This window comes from Mesoplodon bidens, assembly GCF_964165515.1.
Source record: "Mesoplodon bidens genome assembly, chromosome: 4".
Lineage (NCBI taxonomy): Eukaryota > Metazoa > Chordata > Mammalia > Artiodactyla > Ziphiidae > Mesoplodon > Mesoplodon bidens.
In genome coordinates this window covers 168,490,338-168,509,924 of record NC_138160.1, presented here as the reverse complement: position 1 = coordinate 168,509,924, position 19,587 = coordinate 168,490,338, and the positions used below count along the sequence as shown (strand labels likewise).

Here is a 19,587-nt window from a genome sequence, read left to right as displayed (position 1 = left end):
CAGCCCCAAAAAGGCCCCATAAGGTCCTGCTCGATTATAAAATAATATGTACATGAATTACTTAGCAGGAAGCTAGGCGCACAGTAAGTAAGAGACCAGTAAATAGTTGGCAGTAAATATCAATGGCGTTCATAGGCAATATGCGTTGACTGATCAAAACTGGGTGTGATGTTCCAGTTTTCCATTAAAATTCCCCTTGAAAGTGTTGATTTCCCATCTGGTACCTTGCTCTATGCATGGAAAAGAATAAAATTCTATCACTCCTCTTCATCCTGACAGCCTGTGGCTAGGGAGAAAACGAATGAATCAGGGGATTTAGAAGAAGGAAGGCAAGTGGTTCATTCCTCAGAGATGCTCATGAGCTAACGTTTCGTTATCTAGACAGAAACTTCTCAAGAGAAGGCCACTCATCATACCTCACTTTGCCTCTCTCAAAGCCCCAGATGAACAGTTCTCATAAAATCGCTTTTCTATGACTGAACTCTGTTCTCTCATCCTTACAATGGGAATCATAAGAATGGCTCTCCCAGAGTTTTGCTGTGTGATTCACATGAGATAAGGAACCTAGAGAACAAAGTAGAGGGTTTGCTGCATTGCAGATACACAGTAAACGGTCTATGGCTGCTACCTCGGCTACAGTTCCTACAGTGGGAATGGAAACCACCACGACCACCGCGCCGTCATCTTGCTTTGTGGTTGTGATAGTGGCTCGGTCCTCCCATTGGTGTCCAGGCTCTGTTGAGTCAATCACTGCCCTGGGGCTTGGCGTCTGAGTTTTCTCTCCTTTGCTTGTCCTTGTCACACTCACCCAATCATCCCAGTGTTTACAAACATGTAGGGCGGGATCTGGGTAAGCTCACAAAGCCATTCTAGACACAAAATAATCTATTTCTTGGCTCAGGGCCCTGTGGGCTGCCCTCTAGAGCAAAGGTTTTCAAGCTTTTTTAACCATAAGTCACGATAAGAAATACATATTGCACACACACACCTATCCACATGCACACGTGGGTATGTGTGTGAGTGTGTAAGACTGCCACCTCAGTCATACTACATGCAAAGGACTCTGAAACTTTCTATTCTATTCTATCGGGTTTTGGTTTCTGTTGTTGTTTTAATTTATTTATTTATTCATTTATTTATTTTTGGCTGTGTTGGGTCTTCATTGCTGTGCACAGGCTTTCTCTAGCTGTGGTGAGTGGGGGCTTCTCTTGTTGTGGAGCACGGGCTCTAGGCACTTGAGCTTCAATAGTTGTGGCGCACGGACTCAGTTGTGGCTTGCAGGCTCAGTACTTGTGGTGTGTGGGCTCAGTAGTTGTGGCACGCAGGCTCTAGAGTGCAGGCTCAGTAGTTTTGGCGCACGGGCTTAGCTGCTCCGTGGCATGTGGGATCTTCCCGGACCAGGGCTCGAACCTGTGTCCCCTGCATTGGCAGGCGGATTCTTAACCACTACGCCACCAGGGAAGCCCCCGTTTTTGTTGTTGTTGTTGTTGTTGTTTTAAGTTCTAGAAGCAGCAAAACGTGTGTGCGTTTGTAAATCTACCCTTCAGCTGGCCCACCCCAACATCCTCACCATAACTCTAAGTCTTTTACTCTTTCTCAGGCAGTTATTTCGGCACTGTTGAGGTTCACCCAGTCCCTTCTCTTTTGTTGCCATTGGCAGTGGCTCCCAAGCTGTTTCTTGTATATTAATTAGTCTGATAGTTTGGGATTTGACTAGAATGAAGAGCTGGATGAAAGGGTCATTCACGCTCCACTGCTATAAACCAGCTAATTCAAGTTAATCACATCTCTCAAACTCTAACCCTAAATTCTAATAGGGTACTTGGTGTAATGATTTACCAAAATAAATAAATTCACTTGTAAAGGGAACAAGATTTATTTGATTTTGAAAGTTTCCAGAATTCTCTATTCTATTTCACTTCTTGATTCTCCCCCTCACTTTGCTTAAGTGTGCTTTTCCAGTTCTATAAGAACAGGGATAAATAGTGCTAATAATAATGCCCTTTTTTAAAGCTCTTATACATATAAGGTAAGTGAGGCACAGAAACGTCAAGTAACTTGCCCAAGGTCACTAAGCTGGGAAGTATTGGAACCAGGATTCAAAGCCAAGTTTGTCCAGTCTCAGCACTTAAGGTTTGCAGTAGCTCATCTCCCTGGTCCTTTGACTCTCACCCAGACTTTACCCAGAATTGCTTACTTGAAAACACACATTTATCGTTTTCAATATTCTTTCCACATGTAAGTAACAAGCAGCAGGAAGAATAAAAGCAGGCCTAGCCAGCTCCCTGGGGAGGAGGAATTTTAGCTGCTCTTTGCGATCTTGCCTCTCCCTTATGTCTTCAGTGCAAAAAGATTTCTGAATATGGACAGAATTCTCTTCTGACTAACTCTATATATAATATTTCTCAAATGTGTTGAACAAAGATGTTGATGAGAGTTGCAAGAAAAATACATGTTGCACTGTCATATAAGATCAGAAGGCAATAGGTTACAAGTTTTCCAACAGTGTGTACTGCAGAACTTCTCAGATACTTTAATAAAGGGGAAGGGAGGGGGAGGGAGGTACTAGTATATAAGATTTCTAATTATTTAACCACAGAAACCTTTTATTCCAAGGACCATATCCCAGGACTACTACAGGAGAGGTGGGATCACAATTCAGAAATTTGCCTTAAACGCACTGAAGGTGTTTTGGATGTATCATAACCATCACAGGGAGAAACTTTTTCATATATACATGCATCCTTCCCCATTATCATCACCAAATTATGATTCATGGGGACTGAGTAGTGGTCTGGGCATGCATATTTTTTAAATGTCCTCCCCGATGATCTTAATAGGAACCTACCACTAGTTCATCGAAAACCTGTATGATAAAGGGAAGGTGTTACTTCCAAAAAACACTCATCATAATAATGGGAATAAAGCCACCATCTACAGGAGTCTTACATGTTTTGCCCATATTGTCCTTTGTCCTCATGACCATCCTGTGAGGGGGACATCACTACTCCATTAGACAGATGAAAACCCTAAGGTACAGAAAAGGCAAAATTCACCACTTGTCTCAGAGAAGATTTTGAACACCTGCAAATGTGGTTTGCTTGTCAATTTAATACCTTAAATAATTAGTATTAATGACTTTTTTTAGCTTGTTATTCCTATTGGCTATGAGACTTTGATTTTGCCCAAAGGGGGTTTTTACTAACCTCAGAGATTTCTAGAAACTCCCAACCCCACACCATATACCCACAACCATTTTCACTGCTGTGTTCTGTTCATCCAGAGTCAGTAAGACAAACTTTGTCCCAGCTCCTCTAGATCAGCACTTCTCAAGGTGGAGTCTGCCAAACCCTTATCTCAAGAGATAGTTCTTAAAAAACAAGGTCTGTGGTCAAATCTGATTAGGAGGCCGGAGTCCTGTGGACCCCTCTTGGAGGTTCCAACGTCCAGTAGGTTCCAACCTATTGCCTTCTGATCTTATATGACAGTGCAACATGTATTTTTCTTGCAACTCTCATTTTAAGGTCTCGGAGAAGACCTAGAGGAAGGAGGCCAGTTAAACTTTCTTTAACCCTGAGCTTTCCAAACTTATTTAACCTCAGAACCATTTGGGGCACAATAATTTTTCACCTTCATATGGAAACTTGAACACATTAATCTACATTGTGTGGAACACAAGTGATCACAACAGGTGAGGAATGACCGAGAGGCTGACCATCCTCATGGCTTAGACAGCTCATCCTTGCCTTTCCTGTCTAGGTTCAGAGGAAATTATAAACATGAGAGAGCTTCTCAAAAGGATCTTTCCCCTGTGACACAGCACATCATTCTCAAGGTTGCCAAAGAGTTAGTTTCAAAATCCATTTCCCAGAATGCAACTTGGACCAAGTCAGGTTTCGGGGTTTTTTTTTTTTTTTCAATTGGAACTTTTATCATGATGGGCCATCTTTACTTTCACAACATTATTGACCTGTTCTTGAAATATTTATTCCTACATCCCATTGCTGGGAAGAGGACAGAAAAGGAAGGAATACAAAATTAGGATTATGCCGAGGTCTGCAGAACAGGCAAGAGGACTTCATTAGAGAATTAAATTGTACAGTTTTCTCTTTGGGGACATTTTTGACACCTGAAATCACTTCTTTTGAAAAAAATTATTAATTGAAGTATAGTTAATTTGCAATATTATTTTAATTTATGCTGTACAGCAAACTGAGTCAGTTCTACACATGTATACATTCTTTTTTTCATAGTCTTTTCCATTATGGTTTATCAAAGAATATTGAATCTAATTCCCTGTGCTATACAGTAGGACCTTGTTGTTTATCAATTCTGTATATAATAGTTTGCACCTGCTAATCCCAAACTCCCAATCCGTCCTTCTTCCACTGCCCCCGGCTTAGTAAAATCTCTTCTTTAAAGGGGTTCCAAGATGGGCACTAGAGATTTGACCCCTGAAAATAAGTATGTGCCATTTATTTTGGTAGATGGAACATTTACCAAAGCCAAAGAACCAGAAATGAATTCTTCCAATTAGTATTTCAGAGCAATTCTCCTAGTTATCTTTTGTCCAAACCACTGAAGCCCAAATCCTACTGAAGTGTGTGTCAGATCATTTCCCAGTGACAAGGAATTTGAGACACCAAGTTGACATGGACCAGCCTCCTCAGCATCACCCGAAAGCTTGTCAGAAATGCAAAATTTCAGGCCCTGCCCCAAACCAAACCAGACTCTGCAGTTTAAGAGATCCCCAGGTGATTCATGTGCAATTGAAGTTGGAAAGTACTGGCCTAGAGCACCACTGATTAATGTAATAATTGTGCCTATCTGTTTTATTGCCCACGTGAAAGAGTCTTAATTGACTCTGCCTTTTAACTAGCTTGAATTCCACTGATGGTTAGTGCTTTTAAGCCATTTGCTCAACTAAAAAGAGCCATTGTAACCTGGATCCTCCGCAGTGAATGTGTGTGTGCTGATTTAACATATTTAGACAGGAGAGCACTTTACCTACGGAGTTGAGGTGGGATGGGGAATTATCTGTCACCATCCCAGTTCAGTGATGATGCATCCTGAATGAAACAAAAAGTCTCTGCCTGTCCATTCAACTTGTCCGCCCTGAGGACCAGAGAAGAATCCTCTTTCCTGGTGGATTTGATAATGGGACTGCCCCTAGTGGGCTGTTACACATTTTCTTGAAGAATGATACTTAGGGCGAGCTGCCCGTGACGTTGCCTGCGCTGTTTGAAACTGCAGAACCCGTTACCAGCTTGGGGCAACTACCGTTCCGGCTGGTTCCGGAGCCCGTGCGTGCCAGGAGGGCTAGTGGCGGTCGTGAGGTGGCTCTAGCCTTTCGCGTCTCTGCAGCCTGGAGACCAGAACCGGCACTTTCGTAGGACGCCACCTCCAATCGCAGCGCTGGCGCGGGCGGAGGCTAAAACACACGAGTCCTGAGACTGAGGAAAATGCGCCAAGTTCCCGTCGGCGGTGGAGTGGGGAAGACCCCAGCGGGCGAGCGGAGCCGCTTCTGGCGCTCCTTGCCGTCCTGGGGCGGGGGCGGGGGCGGGGGCGGGGGCGGAGACGGGGGCGGGCGCGGTCGGGCGCCGCTTCGGGGATGTAGTCGGTGCCGGCGCCCAGGCAGGACCGAGCCGCAGCCCGGGTTCCCGCTCTTGAGAGCGAATGGTCACTCCCCTGCGGGGAGGGCCATCCGGCCAGCTTTTCCGTGGGTCGCGGGCCCCCGCAGGCTCGGGGCAGGGGCTCACCTGTCGCCCCCGCCCTCAGCCCGGTTAGACTTGTTGGCGTCACCGCCGCGGACCTCGCTCTGGGCCATGACCATAGTTACGGGAGAAACACTGGTGATGTCACAACCCCCAGTGATAAGGACAGCCAGGAGCAAGAAATGGTATAGCAGAAGATACGGCACCTGGTCAAATGTTATATTCTAGATATGCTTGGTGATTACAGGGTCCCTGTATAAATGAATTCTCCTCAACTCCTTGGGATTTGAAGAGAAAATGCCCCGTGTCATACCTCGTGAAAGTAATAGGCTTTCCAGAGGTAGTCCCTCAAAAAAAACCAGACGTCCCTTGAAGTTTTTTTCAGAAAAAGGAAACCAGGAGAGCCTTGGATTTCACAGATTCTCAAGGAAATGAAGAAAAAAACTTCTGAATACAGAGGATCTGAAATTGATCAAGTTATTCCTGCAGCACAGTCCTCACGTGTCAACTGTGAGAAGAGAAAAAACTTGTTACCGTTTGTGGGACTGAATAATCTCGGCAATACTTGTTATCTTAATAGTATACTTCAGGTATTATATTTTTGTCCTGGTTTTAAATCTGGAGTGAAGCACTTATTTAATAGTATTTCAAGGAAGAAAGAAGCCCTAAAAGATGAAGCCAGTCAAAAAGCTAAGGGAAATTGCAAAGGAGATTCTTCAGTAAGTTTTGAACTAATATGCAGCTTACATTCCTTGATCATTTCAGTCGAACAGCTTCAGGCTAGTTTTCTCTTACATCCAGAGAAATATACTCATAAACTTGCTACTCAGCCAAGGCGACTACTTAACACACTCAGGAAACTCAACCCTATGTATGGAGGATATCTACAGCATGATGCACAGGAAGTATTACAGTGCATTTTGGGACACATTCAAGAAACATGCCAACTCCTAAAAAAAGGAGTAAAAAATGTGGCAGAGTTATCTACTAAGGTAGAAGAAAAACATCAGAAAGAGGAAATGAGTGGTCATAACAGCATGGAGATGGACAGTCTGAGGCATTCTGAAGACTATAAAGAAAAATTGCCAAAAGTACATGGGAAAAGAAAAAGTGACACTGAACTTGGTAACACGAAGAAAAACGTTAAAGTCTCTAAGGACCACCAGTCTTTGAAAGAAAACCAGAGACAAACCAGATCAAAAAGAAAAGCTACAGTTGATTCATCAGATATTCCTGCTAAAATAATCCCCAAGTACATTTCTGAAAATGAGAGTGCAAGACCCTCACAAAAGAAATCAAGAGTTAAAAGAAACTGGTTCAAGTCTACAGCTAAGCAACCCAGCATTATTTCTAAATCCTTTAGTCTGGGTCACAGAACAACAAACCAAGAATCCAAAGGACAACCTAAAGAAAACGAATGTGGTCTTGAAGAGGACATGGGGAAGTATGAGAATGATAATACAGCTGATGGTTGTGGACTTGCATCTCCAGGGAAGAATGTTATGCCTGTTAAGGAAGTTAAGCCCATCAACAGAGGTGCAGAGCCAATTGGTTTTGAGCTGGTGGAGAAATTATTTCAAGGTCAGCTGGTAATAAGGACTCGTTGCTTAGAATGTGAAAGTTCAACAGAAAGAAGAGAAGAGTTTCAAGACGTCATCGTACCAGTGCAAGAAGATGAGCTTTCCAAAGTAGAGGAGAGTCCTGAAAGTTCTTCAGAGCCAAAACCAGACATGAAGACCCTGAGATGGGCAATTTCCCAGTTTGCTTCAGTGGAGAGGATTGGAGGAGAAAATAAATATTTCTGTGAAAATTGCCATCATTATACTGAAGCTGAACGAAGTCTTTTGTTTGACGCAATGCCTGAAGTTCTAACTATTCATTTGAAGTGCTTTGCTGCTAGTGGCTTCGAGTTTGATTGTTATGGTGGTGGACTTTCCAAGATCAACACTCCTTTACTGATACCTCTTAAACTGTCACTACAAGAATGGAGCACAAAGCCAACCAATGACAGCTATGGATTATTTGCAGTTGTGATGCATAGTGGCATTACAATTAGTAGCGGGCATTATACTGCTTCTGTGAAAGTCACTGACCTTAACAGTTTAGAACTGGATGAGGAAAATTTTGTGATCGACCAAATGTGTGAAGTAGGTAAGCCAGAACCATTGAATGAGGAGGAAGCAAGGGGTGTGGTCAAAAACTATGACGATGAAGAAGTGTCGACTAGAGTCAGTGGAAATACCCAGCCAAGTAAAGTTTCGAACAAAAAAAATGTAGACGCTCTTGGACTTCTCAGAGGACAAAAGACTCAAGCAGATTATGAGTTATACAACAAAGCATCTCATCCTGATAAAGTTGCCAGTACAGCATTTGCTGAAAATAGAAGTTCTGAGACTAACAATACTAATGGGACCCATGAATCTGACAGAGACAAGGAATCCAATGACCAAACAGGCATTAACATGAGTGATTTTGAAAACAAAATTTCATATGCAGTGCAAAGCTTAAAGGAGTATGAGGGGAAGTGGCTGCTTTTTAATGATTCTCAAGTGAAAGTTACTGAAGAGAAGGACTTTTTGAATTCTCTTTCCCCTTCTACATCTCCTACATCTACTCCTTACTTGCTATTTTATAAGAAATTATAGAGTGAGTGTATGTTCCTTGTGTGTATATTAAACATTGGTAAATTGATTACATCAAAAAGTCTTTAGCTTATCTTTTGAAGCTATTGGATATTATTGGTCTCTCTAGGTTTCTAGATAAATAGTGAAATCTGAGTTATTGAAAACCATGTTAATTTTTAGAATTCCTTTTCCTTAGTGGAGACTAGTGATTGACGCATTAGCTTCTGGGAACAAACTTGTATAGGTTCTTAACTGAATTATTCAAAATGGAAGCATTTAAACACTTTGAATTTACACCTATCTTTTGTGTTTGCTTTTTCAAATAAAGTGCTTGTATTTTTATCTCCATATTTTGCAGTAATTATCTACATGATGTTTACAGGTTCTGTGGTTTTTCAGCTAAGAAGCAGAATCTCATTTCAGTACATTTACTTGTGTAAGTCATGAAGCCAGATCTTTGATGGGCTGTATTAGAGGCACGTGTATGAACAGCTGTACCATCGGTTTGCTGCAGCTGTTAAATGAAGTAATGCACGTAAAATGCTTAGTATAGTTTCTGGCATCCAGTAGCCCTCAGAAAATGTTGGCTAAAATGTTACTAAGGAGAGTTCTATAACCTTGATAGCCAAGAGTCACCATGAGCTTGACTCAAGGGAAGTAAGAAAGACAGATCATTGGCTGGGGTTTTGAACCGCATGGAAGAAGACCAACGCTTTACCATAGAACTTGACGCCAAGCTATAACAACATAGCAAAATAGGCCTGGGGAAAGAATCTGAAAGTGCACAAAACAGAGGATCACAGTGTCATTTGAAGCATGACTATGAAAAGTGCCACTGGCTGTAGTTGACAGACCAGCAGACCCCTGCACCCACTCTGCGGGTCTTTGCTCTGCATTTGGCACCAGCCAAGTAGCCTCCTCTCTAAAGGGTCAGTTTTGCAAGTGCCCACCCGACTCCCATGGCCTCGCCCTGTGCTCAGAGAAGGCCATAAACTATGTTGGCCAATTCAGCTTGTCATTTCAGGATAGAATGCATTAGGTTCTCCCCCAAACTCAATGGGTGGAAGAATCATAAAACAAGAATTCAGGTGTCCCTGAAGCTCTGCACTTGTGTCAACAGGCCTGATTTGTATCTGAGCGGGTGAGCATTTATAGCCTCTGATTTGCCATTGTGGAGCTCACAATTCCAAAAGCTGAGGCTCCTGTTCCCCACCCAGCCTCAGTTATGTTTATGTCACCAGCTTCTGAGGCGTCATCTGCTTAGTACTGCACTTTTGAACAGGACCAAGAGACCACGCTGAGCCATGAAGTCCCCACAGCTATCACTCCTATGTCCTGGCAGACACACCTATGTGACCTTACACAGGTTAGATAACCTTTCTGGGCTTAAGTTTCCTCATCTATGAAACTGAGATAACAGTAATAATAAAAGTTGTGTCATTATTAGGCAGCTAAATGGTAACGTTGGTTAAATGCTGGGCTTATTACAGGCACTTAATACAAATAAGTTTATTCTATCACATTACATTAAATACATTATATTATATTATATCATCTCATCATATCTCATCATATCATACATCATATTATTATGATGCCATTTTGGGAAGTCTCCATTAGTGCGTCCATAACAAAAAGATGTCAAGATGACTTAAGATTAGGAAAAGCTTCTCCTCTACTGCCTCATGTTCAAGACAAATCTACACGGAATCAATTACTGAATATTTACTGAACACTCCCCTGTGTGCTAGACACCATACCGGACTCTGTGTAGGTACGGAAATATAAGACTCAGGGTCATCCCAGCTCTCAGCAAGCTTATTACATAGTTGAAAGTAGAAGACACATGAAACAATTAGGCCTCTGGGTGTTAATGAATTCACATAAATACAGATGCCCCAAGCTGCTGATTTGGGTCTTCATTCTTCCCGCCCTAATACTCAGGCCTCCCCAGGTATATCTGGGCATCCTCAGGTATAGTTAATATGTTCATGTCCCCCAATATTTCCATCCAAGCCAGGGGTCCAGGTCTCCTACCCACTCCTCTGGCCTCAGCTGTTTCTTTCTGGAGCTTCCCTGAGTCTAAAGCCCCTGTCATCGTGGTCTGTAGCAAACAGGCGGGTGCGGGGACACAGCTGCACTCACTGCCCTCTGCCCCAGGCCCACGCTGTCTTTAGCGTAACTTTAACTTAACGCCAAACCTTTAACTGCTGTTCCATTTCCATTTTGTGGGACCAGGTCAGGACAGAAGCCACAGGACCCTTCCTCCCTTTTCAGTTCCTTCCCCCTTACTAAGCTCCTCCTCCAACCACAAAGCCCACCCCTCATTCACGACAGCTCATGAAAATAGACAACCACACAGATTCTGTTCTCCTGTCACCACAGCAGTGACCCTGTTTGCTCCAAGCTAATAATAACTAATGATCATAATAGCAGCAGTAAATGCCATTTGCTCTAAGGTCATTTCATGTATTATCTTATTGAACTCTCACTTTAACCTGTAGAATAGATTTTATTTGTCCATTTGGTAGATGAATAAATTGAGGGTCATATAGTCAAGTAGTGGGTTCAGGGTCACACTACCTTGTATGTAAGAAGTAAGTAGTAGTTCTGGGTTTTAGTCAGGCTCACATGACTCCAGAGCTTTTAACCACCCCCACGATATCGTCTCTACGTGAGCACACCGCTGTCAAGACAAAGACAGTTGGGCATTTCAAGTATTCCTGAACCAGCTTCAGGACGCTTGACTCTTCTTGGAGCCATGGAAAGAATAGAGGTTCCAACCCAAGTTTTGTTGCTATACACCTTGGCCAGGTCAGTTTCCTCACCCAAACTGGAGATTTATCAAATTTCCTCCAGCCTTGTTTTAGGTTCACAGTAAAACTGAGGGGAAGGTACAGAGATTTCCCATATACCCTCTGCCCTCGCACACGCACAACTTCCTCCATTATCAACATCCCTCACCAAAGTGGTCCGTTTGTCGAAATTAATGAGCCAACACTGAGACATCATAGTCACCCAAAGTCCATAGTTTACAAGACGGCTCACTCTAGGTATTATACATCCTATGGGTTTGGTCAAATGTATAACGACCTGTATCCACCATGACGGTATCATACAGAGTAGTTTCACTTCCCTAAATATCCTCTGTGCGCCATCTGTTCACCCCTACCCACCTCCCGACCCCTGGCAATCACTGTTATTTTTACTGTCTCCATAGTTTTGCCTCTTCCAGAATGTCTTACAGTTGACATCATACAGTGTGTAGCCTTTTCACATTGGCTTCTTTCACTTAGCCATATGCATGTAAGTTCCCTCCATGTCTTATCATGGCTTGATAGCTCACTTCTTTCTAGCTATGAATAATATTTCATTGTCTGCATGTACCATAGTTCATTCATTCACCTACTGAAGGACATCTGGATGCTTCCAAGTTTTGGAAATTATGAAGAAAGCTGCCATAAACATAACATGTGTGGGATTTTGCATGGCATAAGTTTTCAACTCATTCAGGTAAATAGGATATGTGATTGCTAGATCGTAGAGTAAGAATACGTTTAGTTGTATAAGAAACCACCACCTTGTCTTTCAAAGGGGCTGGACCATTGTGCACTCCGACCAACAGCATGTGAGAGTGCCTCTCGCTCTACCTCCCCACCGGCAACTGGTGGTGTGAGCGTTCAAGAGTCGGGGCATTCAAACAGGTATTTTGTGGTATCTCATTTTAATTTGCATTTCTCTGATGACATGGGATGTGGAGCTCTTGTCATGTTTATTTGACATCTGTATATCTTCTTTGGTGAGATGTCTATTCAGATCTTTTGTCCATTTTTAATTGGGTTGTTTGTTCACTTGTTGAGTTTTGAGTTTGTTTTTTTCTTCTTATATTTTGAATAATGACCCTTTATCAGATGTGTCTTTTGCAAAACACGTATTTTCTCCCAGATGGTGGCTCGTCTTCTCATTCTCTTACCATTCTTTCACAGAACACAAATTTTTAATTTTAATGAAGTCCAGCTTCTCAGTTACTTCTTTCATGAATAGTGCCTATGGTGTTTACCTAAAAACTCATCGCCATACCTAAGGTCATCTAGGTTTCCTGCTATGTTGTCTTCTAGGAGTTATACAGTTCTGCATGTTACATTTAGGTCTGTGATGCATTCTGAGTTAATTTTTGTCAAGAGTGTAAGGTCTGTGTCTGGATTCTTCTCTTTATTTTTATTTTTGGCATGTGGACATCCATTTGTTGAAAAGATTATCTTTCCTCGGTTGTATTGCCTTTGTTCCTCTGTCAAAAGTCAGTTGACGGGCTTCCCTGGTGGCGCAGTGGTTGAGAGTCCGCCTGCCGATGCAGGGGACACGGGTTCGTGCCCCGGTCTGGGAGGATCCCACATGCCGCGGAGCGGCTGGGCCCGTGAGCCATGGCTGCTGAGCCTGCGCGTCCGGAGCCTGTGCTCTGCAGGGGGAGAGGCCACAACAGTGAAGGCCCGCCTACCGCAAAAAAAAAAAAAAAAAAAAAAAAAAAAAAAAAAAAAAAAAAAAAAGTCAGTTGACTATAATTATGTGAATCTATTTCTGGGCTTTCTATTCTGTTCCATTGATCTATTTGTTTCTTCTTTTGCCAATACCGCATCGCACTGTCTTGATTACCGTAACTTTATAGTAAGTCTCGAGGATAGGTAGTGTCAATCCTCTCCTTCAAATATCGAGTTGGCTAGTGTGGGTCTTTAGCCTCTTTATATAAACTTTAGAACTAGTTTGTCAACATCCACAAAGAACTTGATGGGCAGCCCTGATTTTAACAATGTATTTTTCTGGGAGTTTGCCCAGTAGCCAGCATCCAGAGCCCTTAGTCTTCAGTAGGCTGAATTTGGGTCCTTCTTTTCTGGACTTGGGGAAAATGTTTGGATTTCTTAAGTTCCTTGTGTTTGCACATTATGTGCCTGAGCCCAATTCATGAAATGTAATCACAGACATAAAGCAGCCATCCCAATAGCATGAAGAAGAAAATGCTGGGGCTGGCGGTGGTGGTTAGCCCTCACCATAGCATTAACATTCACTGTCATCAACATCATAAAAGAAGCTTGTATTCATCAAGTACTTACTAAGTGCAAAACCAAGATCTCAGTCCCTTACATGGGTCATGTCACTAATCCTTCCAATCATCCTCTGAGGCAAATACACATATTACCTTCAACTGAAGAAACAGAGTCTCTGAAAGATTAAGTAACTTCCCCAAGTCACACAGGTAGTAAGCGCTGAAGCTGAGATTCAAACCCACTCTTAATCCCTAGATTGCACTCATTCTCACTGGCTTCCCCTTTCACCCTGGGGTAGTGATGCTGACCATCCTGGGCCTGACATTCCAGCTTCCTGAAGGACAGCCCAGGTCAGCTCATCATCTTACACTGAATGGGAAATCCCACAGACAACTAAGCTTCCTGATAAATCCACTCTACTCTAGTTCCTTGAAACCCTTTTTACAAAACCCACATAGTATTTGAGAAATGGAAGCTTAAGCACCTTCTCCTCCTCCATTCCCCCCCCTTTCACCTGCTTCCCCACAGGATCCAGTTGGTTATAAACCTCTCTTGCTGTTTATTTACCTCTTAATAAGCCCTATCTCCTCTCAGAAAGCCATTTAGCACTGCACCACTTAATTTCTCCCCAAGGCAGAATCTGCTAGATGGAGTCTTCGTCCGCAGCCACGTCGATCTGTCTTATTTTGAAGCAGCAGTGAACATGCCACAAAACTAAAATAGCAATCAGTTCCCAGGTGTGGACTCACTGAGCAGGGAAATGACCAGGAGTGTGTGCATGTGTCCACCCGGGGCAGCTGTTCTCAACGGGCTGGATTAACCCAGGAGTGACTCCCGAAGGTGGCTCCCAGCCAGCTGTGGCCACATCTGGGCATCCCTCACTGCAGAAGCACGCCGCTTTTCTGCCTCAGCTGGATTCAGCCACTCAGCACCTCCTCGGGCTGGACGCCCCAACCCTGGAGCTATGCACCCTTGCCTTTTCCACAGTTGAGGAGACAAAGTGGGCCCCCAGAGGATCAGGAAACCAGCACAGAATAACCCAGTGCAAGAAGGAAATGTCCCTGATGTCACTTTTCCTTATTCCAAAATTCCTATAAAATCTGACTCTGATTCTATAATATTACTACATTTGGGTCAATATAAATATAAAATTCTTCAAATTTTGTACCAGCTAAATTACTAAATTATGTCCCCCCCCCAAAAAATTATGAACACCCCAAAAATCATGTTGTTCCCATAACTTCAGTGCTCCTGGACACACACGACAAGATGTGTGCCTGGAGGTGTATGTGCCTCTGTTTGAGCAGCACGACCCGGAGATGGGCAATCTCTGTTTTGGGGAGGGTAAGCCTACAACAGGGATGAAGAGTGTCCCTTCACCACTGCATGTCATCCTAAGGAAGAGAAGATGACATCTAAAGGAAAGACAGGCGATTATTAACAGGACAGCAGTACTGGACAGGACCTCCCAGGGACCCAAAGAATAATAGAAAGAAAACAGAGACCAGTCTGACTTATAGCTTCTTGTGTCGTTCCATTGACCTTGCGATACCTATCATCATTATGGGAATTGACAAGTCAGCACTCCAGCCAAACTCACAGAAGTGACTGCTCATAAATACACACACACACACACACACACACACACAAATATACACACACATGTATTTCATAAGTTCATCTGCATAACATCCATCGTCCATCCCATTAATAATTCACATCCCATAATATGCAGTGGAGCCCTTTATTAGAAGGAAGAAGAATGAATATCAGTGTTCACGGGTGGAGGTGCATTGGCCTCGCCTTCAGTATGTCTATGTATGTAGCGTTCCCAACTAGCTTTTGCAAACCTTCTGGTTTGAACCAGTGTGCTCTGGAAGTGTTGGCAGTCAGGATATTGTTCACAGTCAAAGGTGTGCTCATTGAATCTAATCTCAATACCGGCCAGATTGCTGAGATTACAGCAAGCAACCAATGGTGGGCCATCCCCAAAGGCATTACCCAATAGGGCAGAAGTCAAAGGGCAGGAGTGTAAAGACAAGTTGAGTGATAATCCTTTATTCCTTGGAGCAATTTTGCTGTAATATTCAAGGATCCTTTTTTTTTTAAGTGTCCTCTCAAAAAGAAAAAAAAAAAAAGCAATAGAGAAAGCCTCCCTCCTTCACCATACAAGATTCCTTTTCCAACGGAGAGTATCTGCCATTCCAATTTCTTTAAGTAGCTTTATATTTGGACATTTAACAGGTGTTCCCAAGGCTGCTCTAAAGAAAAAACAACAATTCTTCCCTGAATCAACAGGTAAATGTTTTTCTGAAATGACAGCAAGAAACAGATCTGGGGGGACTGTCTCTATTTTTCATGGTAAAAAATAATAAAAATTAAAAAAATAAGGTAGAGCAGATGATAATCTGCTCTAAAATAAGCTGAGGGAATGAAAAAGTGCTTAGAAAGCTGTTGCATCCTTTTTCCATTAAAATAATTATTATTAAAATGCTACAGATGCACTGCCCACAAAATGCTCACAAGTGGTCCCCGTTTGGGTGATACTGCCCACGGTTAACCAGTGGCTGCTGCACTGGGCTCCCTAGAGCATGGGCACTTCCACAGAACTCTGTGGGTCTTTACAGTTACAAGACTGCTCCCTAATTGTAATCCCTGATTATTTTATAGACTCTGATCCCATCTTCCCTTGGTTGGCCTTCCAAAAGTCTTCCACATGGATGTGCATGTATTTCAGGAAACTGGGCGAGTCCTTTGCAAGGATCTTTTTGACAAGGAAAATGGGGTCTGAGGAGGGCTTGCTTGGGGTTCTCTAGAGGGCCCCCAAAGGAAGGAGGAAGGCGTCAAACGCTTATCCTCCTCAAGGACTTTTACGAACTCAGAGGAGAAAAGTGAAATTTGTCACGTCTCTTTCTCTGTGGAAGAGTGGTCTTGTCATGCCCAGGGCAGCTCAGATTCCAACAAAAACAGAAGCAGTAACATGTCCAGAGAGGCTGGAGCATCGGTGGAGAAAAAGAGCAAAAGAGAGCCTGCTTCTCCAGGCCTGGATGGGCTCAGAGGCATCCAGCTGCAAGCCAGCTGGACTTAGTTTAAAAGACCACGTGTGGAATATTGGTTTGGTCCCAGATCCCACATTTTAAGAGGAACATTTCCAAACACAGCCTTAGTCAGAAGAGCCCTCTCCTCTAAGACAGACCTTGAAGCTGTGTCACACAGAATAATTGAGGGCACTTGGAAAGTTAAATTTGACTTGGCAAGTCCAAAAGGCTCCAAAAGACACTTGATGAACACTTTAAAGTATTTTTTTAGGGCTTCCCTGTGTGGCGCAGTGATTAAGAATCCGTCTGCCAGTGCAGGAGACACTGGTTCGAGCCCTGCTCCGCGAAGATCCTACATGCCTGGAAGCAACTCAGCCCGTGCGCCACAGCTACTGAGCCTGCGCTCTAGAGCCCATGAGCCACAGCTACTGAAGCCCGGGCACCTAGAGCCTGTGCTCCGCAACAAGAGAAGCCACCACAATGAGAAGCCCGCGCACCGCAACGAAGAGTAGCCCCTGCTTGCCACAAGTAGAGAAAAACCCACGTGCGGCAACAAAGACCCAACACAGCCAAAAATAAAATAAATTCATTAAAATATATATATACATATATATATTTTTTTTTTTTATGGTAGAAGATGGAGTAAATCAGATTGCCTGGGAGAGCAGAATTAGTTCAACATTTGGCTAATCAGAAGGAAGAATTTCGTAAACTGAGGGCTCTTAGAAATGGAATGTATTCCCTTGGGGAGTAGCGAGTCCTCCTGCCAGGGCTATAAAGCTGATGCTGCCATTCCACTGGAGAGGAAAGAGGGGAATGATTTCCAGGAGGTAGGATATTCAAGCAGTGAAAACTGGGTTTTGTGTCAAGTTGGACCCAGACTTGGGGTCCAGCTCTGTTTTTGTAAGGCCCTGGGAAATTTCTCTTGAACCCTCAAGTTCCTCATTATGAGATGGCTATAACGTCTCCTCCAATGAGTTATTATGCAAGTAAATGAAGTATTAATTCACCCTAGTGCTTGGCACGGTAGAAATGTTAAATTCACAATTGTTGCTGCCCCTGTTATTACCCAAGCTTGATAAATTGGATAGGAAGAGAAAGTACATCATTTTCTCAGATTTCTTTAGCCCTCTGATCCTGTGGTCACTGTGGGGCCCATCCTATCAAAGTTCCTGGTGCCATCTTCCTAATTCCCTGCTTCCTATTTCAGCACCACTCCAGATCTTCCTAGACAATGGTCTATATTCTCACCTTTCCCACTGCCGCTCTCCACCCACAACCAGAAGCAGTCTTTCCTAGACTCCATTCTTTTGTGACCCTGCTTTCTACAGCGATAACTGGGTATTCTAGGAAGTGATGTGAATTAAGAATACTATGTTAATATGACTATATAATCACCTTACCCTTTAAATTTTTTCTCCTGCTAGAAAGCAAGGGCTGAGCACAGCAACCAGTCAATAGCCGACAGTCAATCAAAAGTCTACATGGTCAGAAGGAGGGCTCTTTACTAGTGGGATTCTACAGATCATGCTTCGCTTTTCTAGAGACGATGATAGTGGTCATTTGGGGCGAGGTAGAATACAGAGCAGTCCTGTGACAGGCTGCCTGGAGGATGTTAGGTGCAGGGGGACCTTTTCCGTTCACTCATTCATGTTCTGGAGAGCTTTAACATTCACTCTGCCCCTGTCTTTCTCCAACCCCAGAAAAGAGCAGAGCTACACGCAGAAGTGCTGGAAGGACGTGCAAGTGGGGGACTTCATCCAAATGCAATGCATGAGACCATCCCAGCCGACACACTCCTCCTCTTTTCCTCGGACCCCAGTGGGATCTGTCATCTGGAAACTTCCAACTTGGATGGAGAGACAAACCTCAAACAGAGGCGTGTTGTCAAGGGCTTCACACAGCAGGTAGGGCTCTTTCTAAGATCTTCAACTGGAATGGCGAAGGGAAGATGCCGGCCAGTCCTACTGGGAAACTTTATTTAATCTGTTGTGTAGAGGAGAAGGTAGTAGATGCCTCCTTTTCCCAGGCACTTAGGTACACTTAATCTTCCCACCAACTCTCTGAGATGGATATCATCCCCTTCTCATGGATGGGGAAACTGAGGCTTGGGAAAGGTAAAGAACTTGCTGAAGGCCTCAGAATCCTTAAATGGGGACCCCCTCCATCCAACTGAAGAAACTGTGCTTTCTGCTCTAAACCGAGGAGTCTAGTATCTGCTCAATGACTCAAGACCAACCCATTTTTCTGTGCTTATCCAATCCTGGCTCATCCTGCCCAGCTCAGCTTCAGCAATTTCTCCTTCCATCAATGTTTTCTAGTACTCCTTTGACCGCAGCAAAAAAGCAGCAAGGCATCATTAACTATTTTTCCATTTGTGTAGGTCTTACCTTCTCAACAGTACTGAAACCTCTTTAAGGACAGGGAGTGATCATCAACATTTTAATTTAATCCCCACTTTACGTGTGTGATACCTTGGATATCATGGAGGAATCATGATTGTTTGGTGGTGAAGAGCCCAGGCTCTAGAGTCTGGCAGAGCTGAACCCAAAGCCCAACCCCACCATTTATTAGCCGTCTCACCTAAGGCAAGTTATTACCCTCTCACACCTTCATTCCCTCATCTGGAAAATGGGCACAAAAATAGTCCCCTCTCCATAGGGTGTTTCTGAAGACTGAATTGTTACTGAGCCAAACTTGGTTCTGCTTTTGCCCACGTGCAGTAAAGGCAGTCTACTGACACTGGGTTGTAGTGAAGGAAAACGCAGCATTTATTGTAAGGCTCCATACAAATAGTCTGGGACAGCTAGTGCTCAAAAAGACTGAACTCCCTGATGGGTTTCAGGAAAACATTTTTAAAGGCCAGCTAAGGGGGGGGGAGGCGGTCACAGGGTATGTGATCTCCTCGTGCACAATTCTCTGATTGGTTGATGGTAAGGGAACAGGGTGGTGTCACAGGGTTTATCAATCCACAGGCGCCATTAGGTCTTGGGGCTATGTGCTCATGGTCATCAAATAGTTAATATCTTCCATTTGATGGGGGTTTTCATGTCTGTCAAACAACTCAGGAAATGTGCATCAGATACTATTATCTAGGTACTTCAGAAAGGAACTAAAGCAAGGAATATGGGGGAGAGGTCAGCCCCAAAAAGGCCCCATAAGGTCCTGCTCG

The 19,587-nt window shown here is 43.5% G+C and overlaps 1 protein-coding gene across 1 annotated transcript; it reads left to right on the top strand.

The window, feature by feature from the left end:
- The first annotated feature begins 6,135 nt into the window (after nt 1–6,135).
- LOC308616209 (ubiquitin carboxyl-terminal hydrolase 1-like) lies at nt 6,136–8,387 on the top strand. The gene has a single exon (XM_081232384.1). It carries the CDS (start codon nt 6,146–6,148, stop codon nt 8,357–8,359), a length of 2,214 nt encoding a protein of 737 aa, XP_081088510.1. The 5' UTR covers nt 6,136–6,145; the 3' UTR covers nt 8,360–8,387.
- The last annotated feature ends 11,200 nt before the right edge of the window (nt 8,388–19,587 follow it).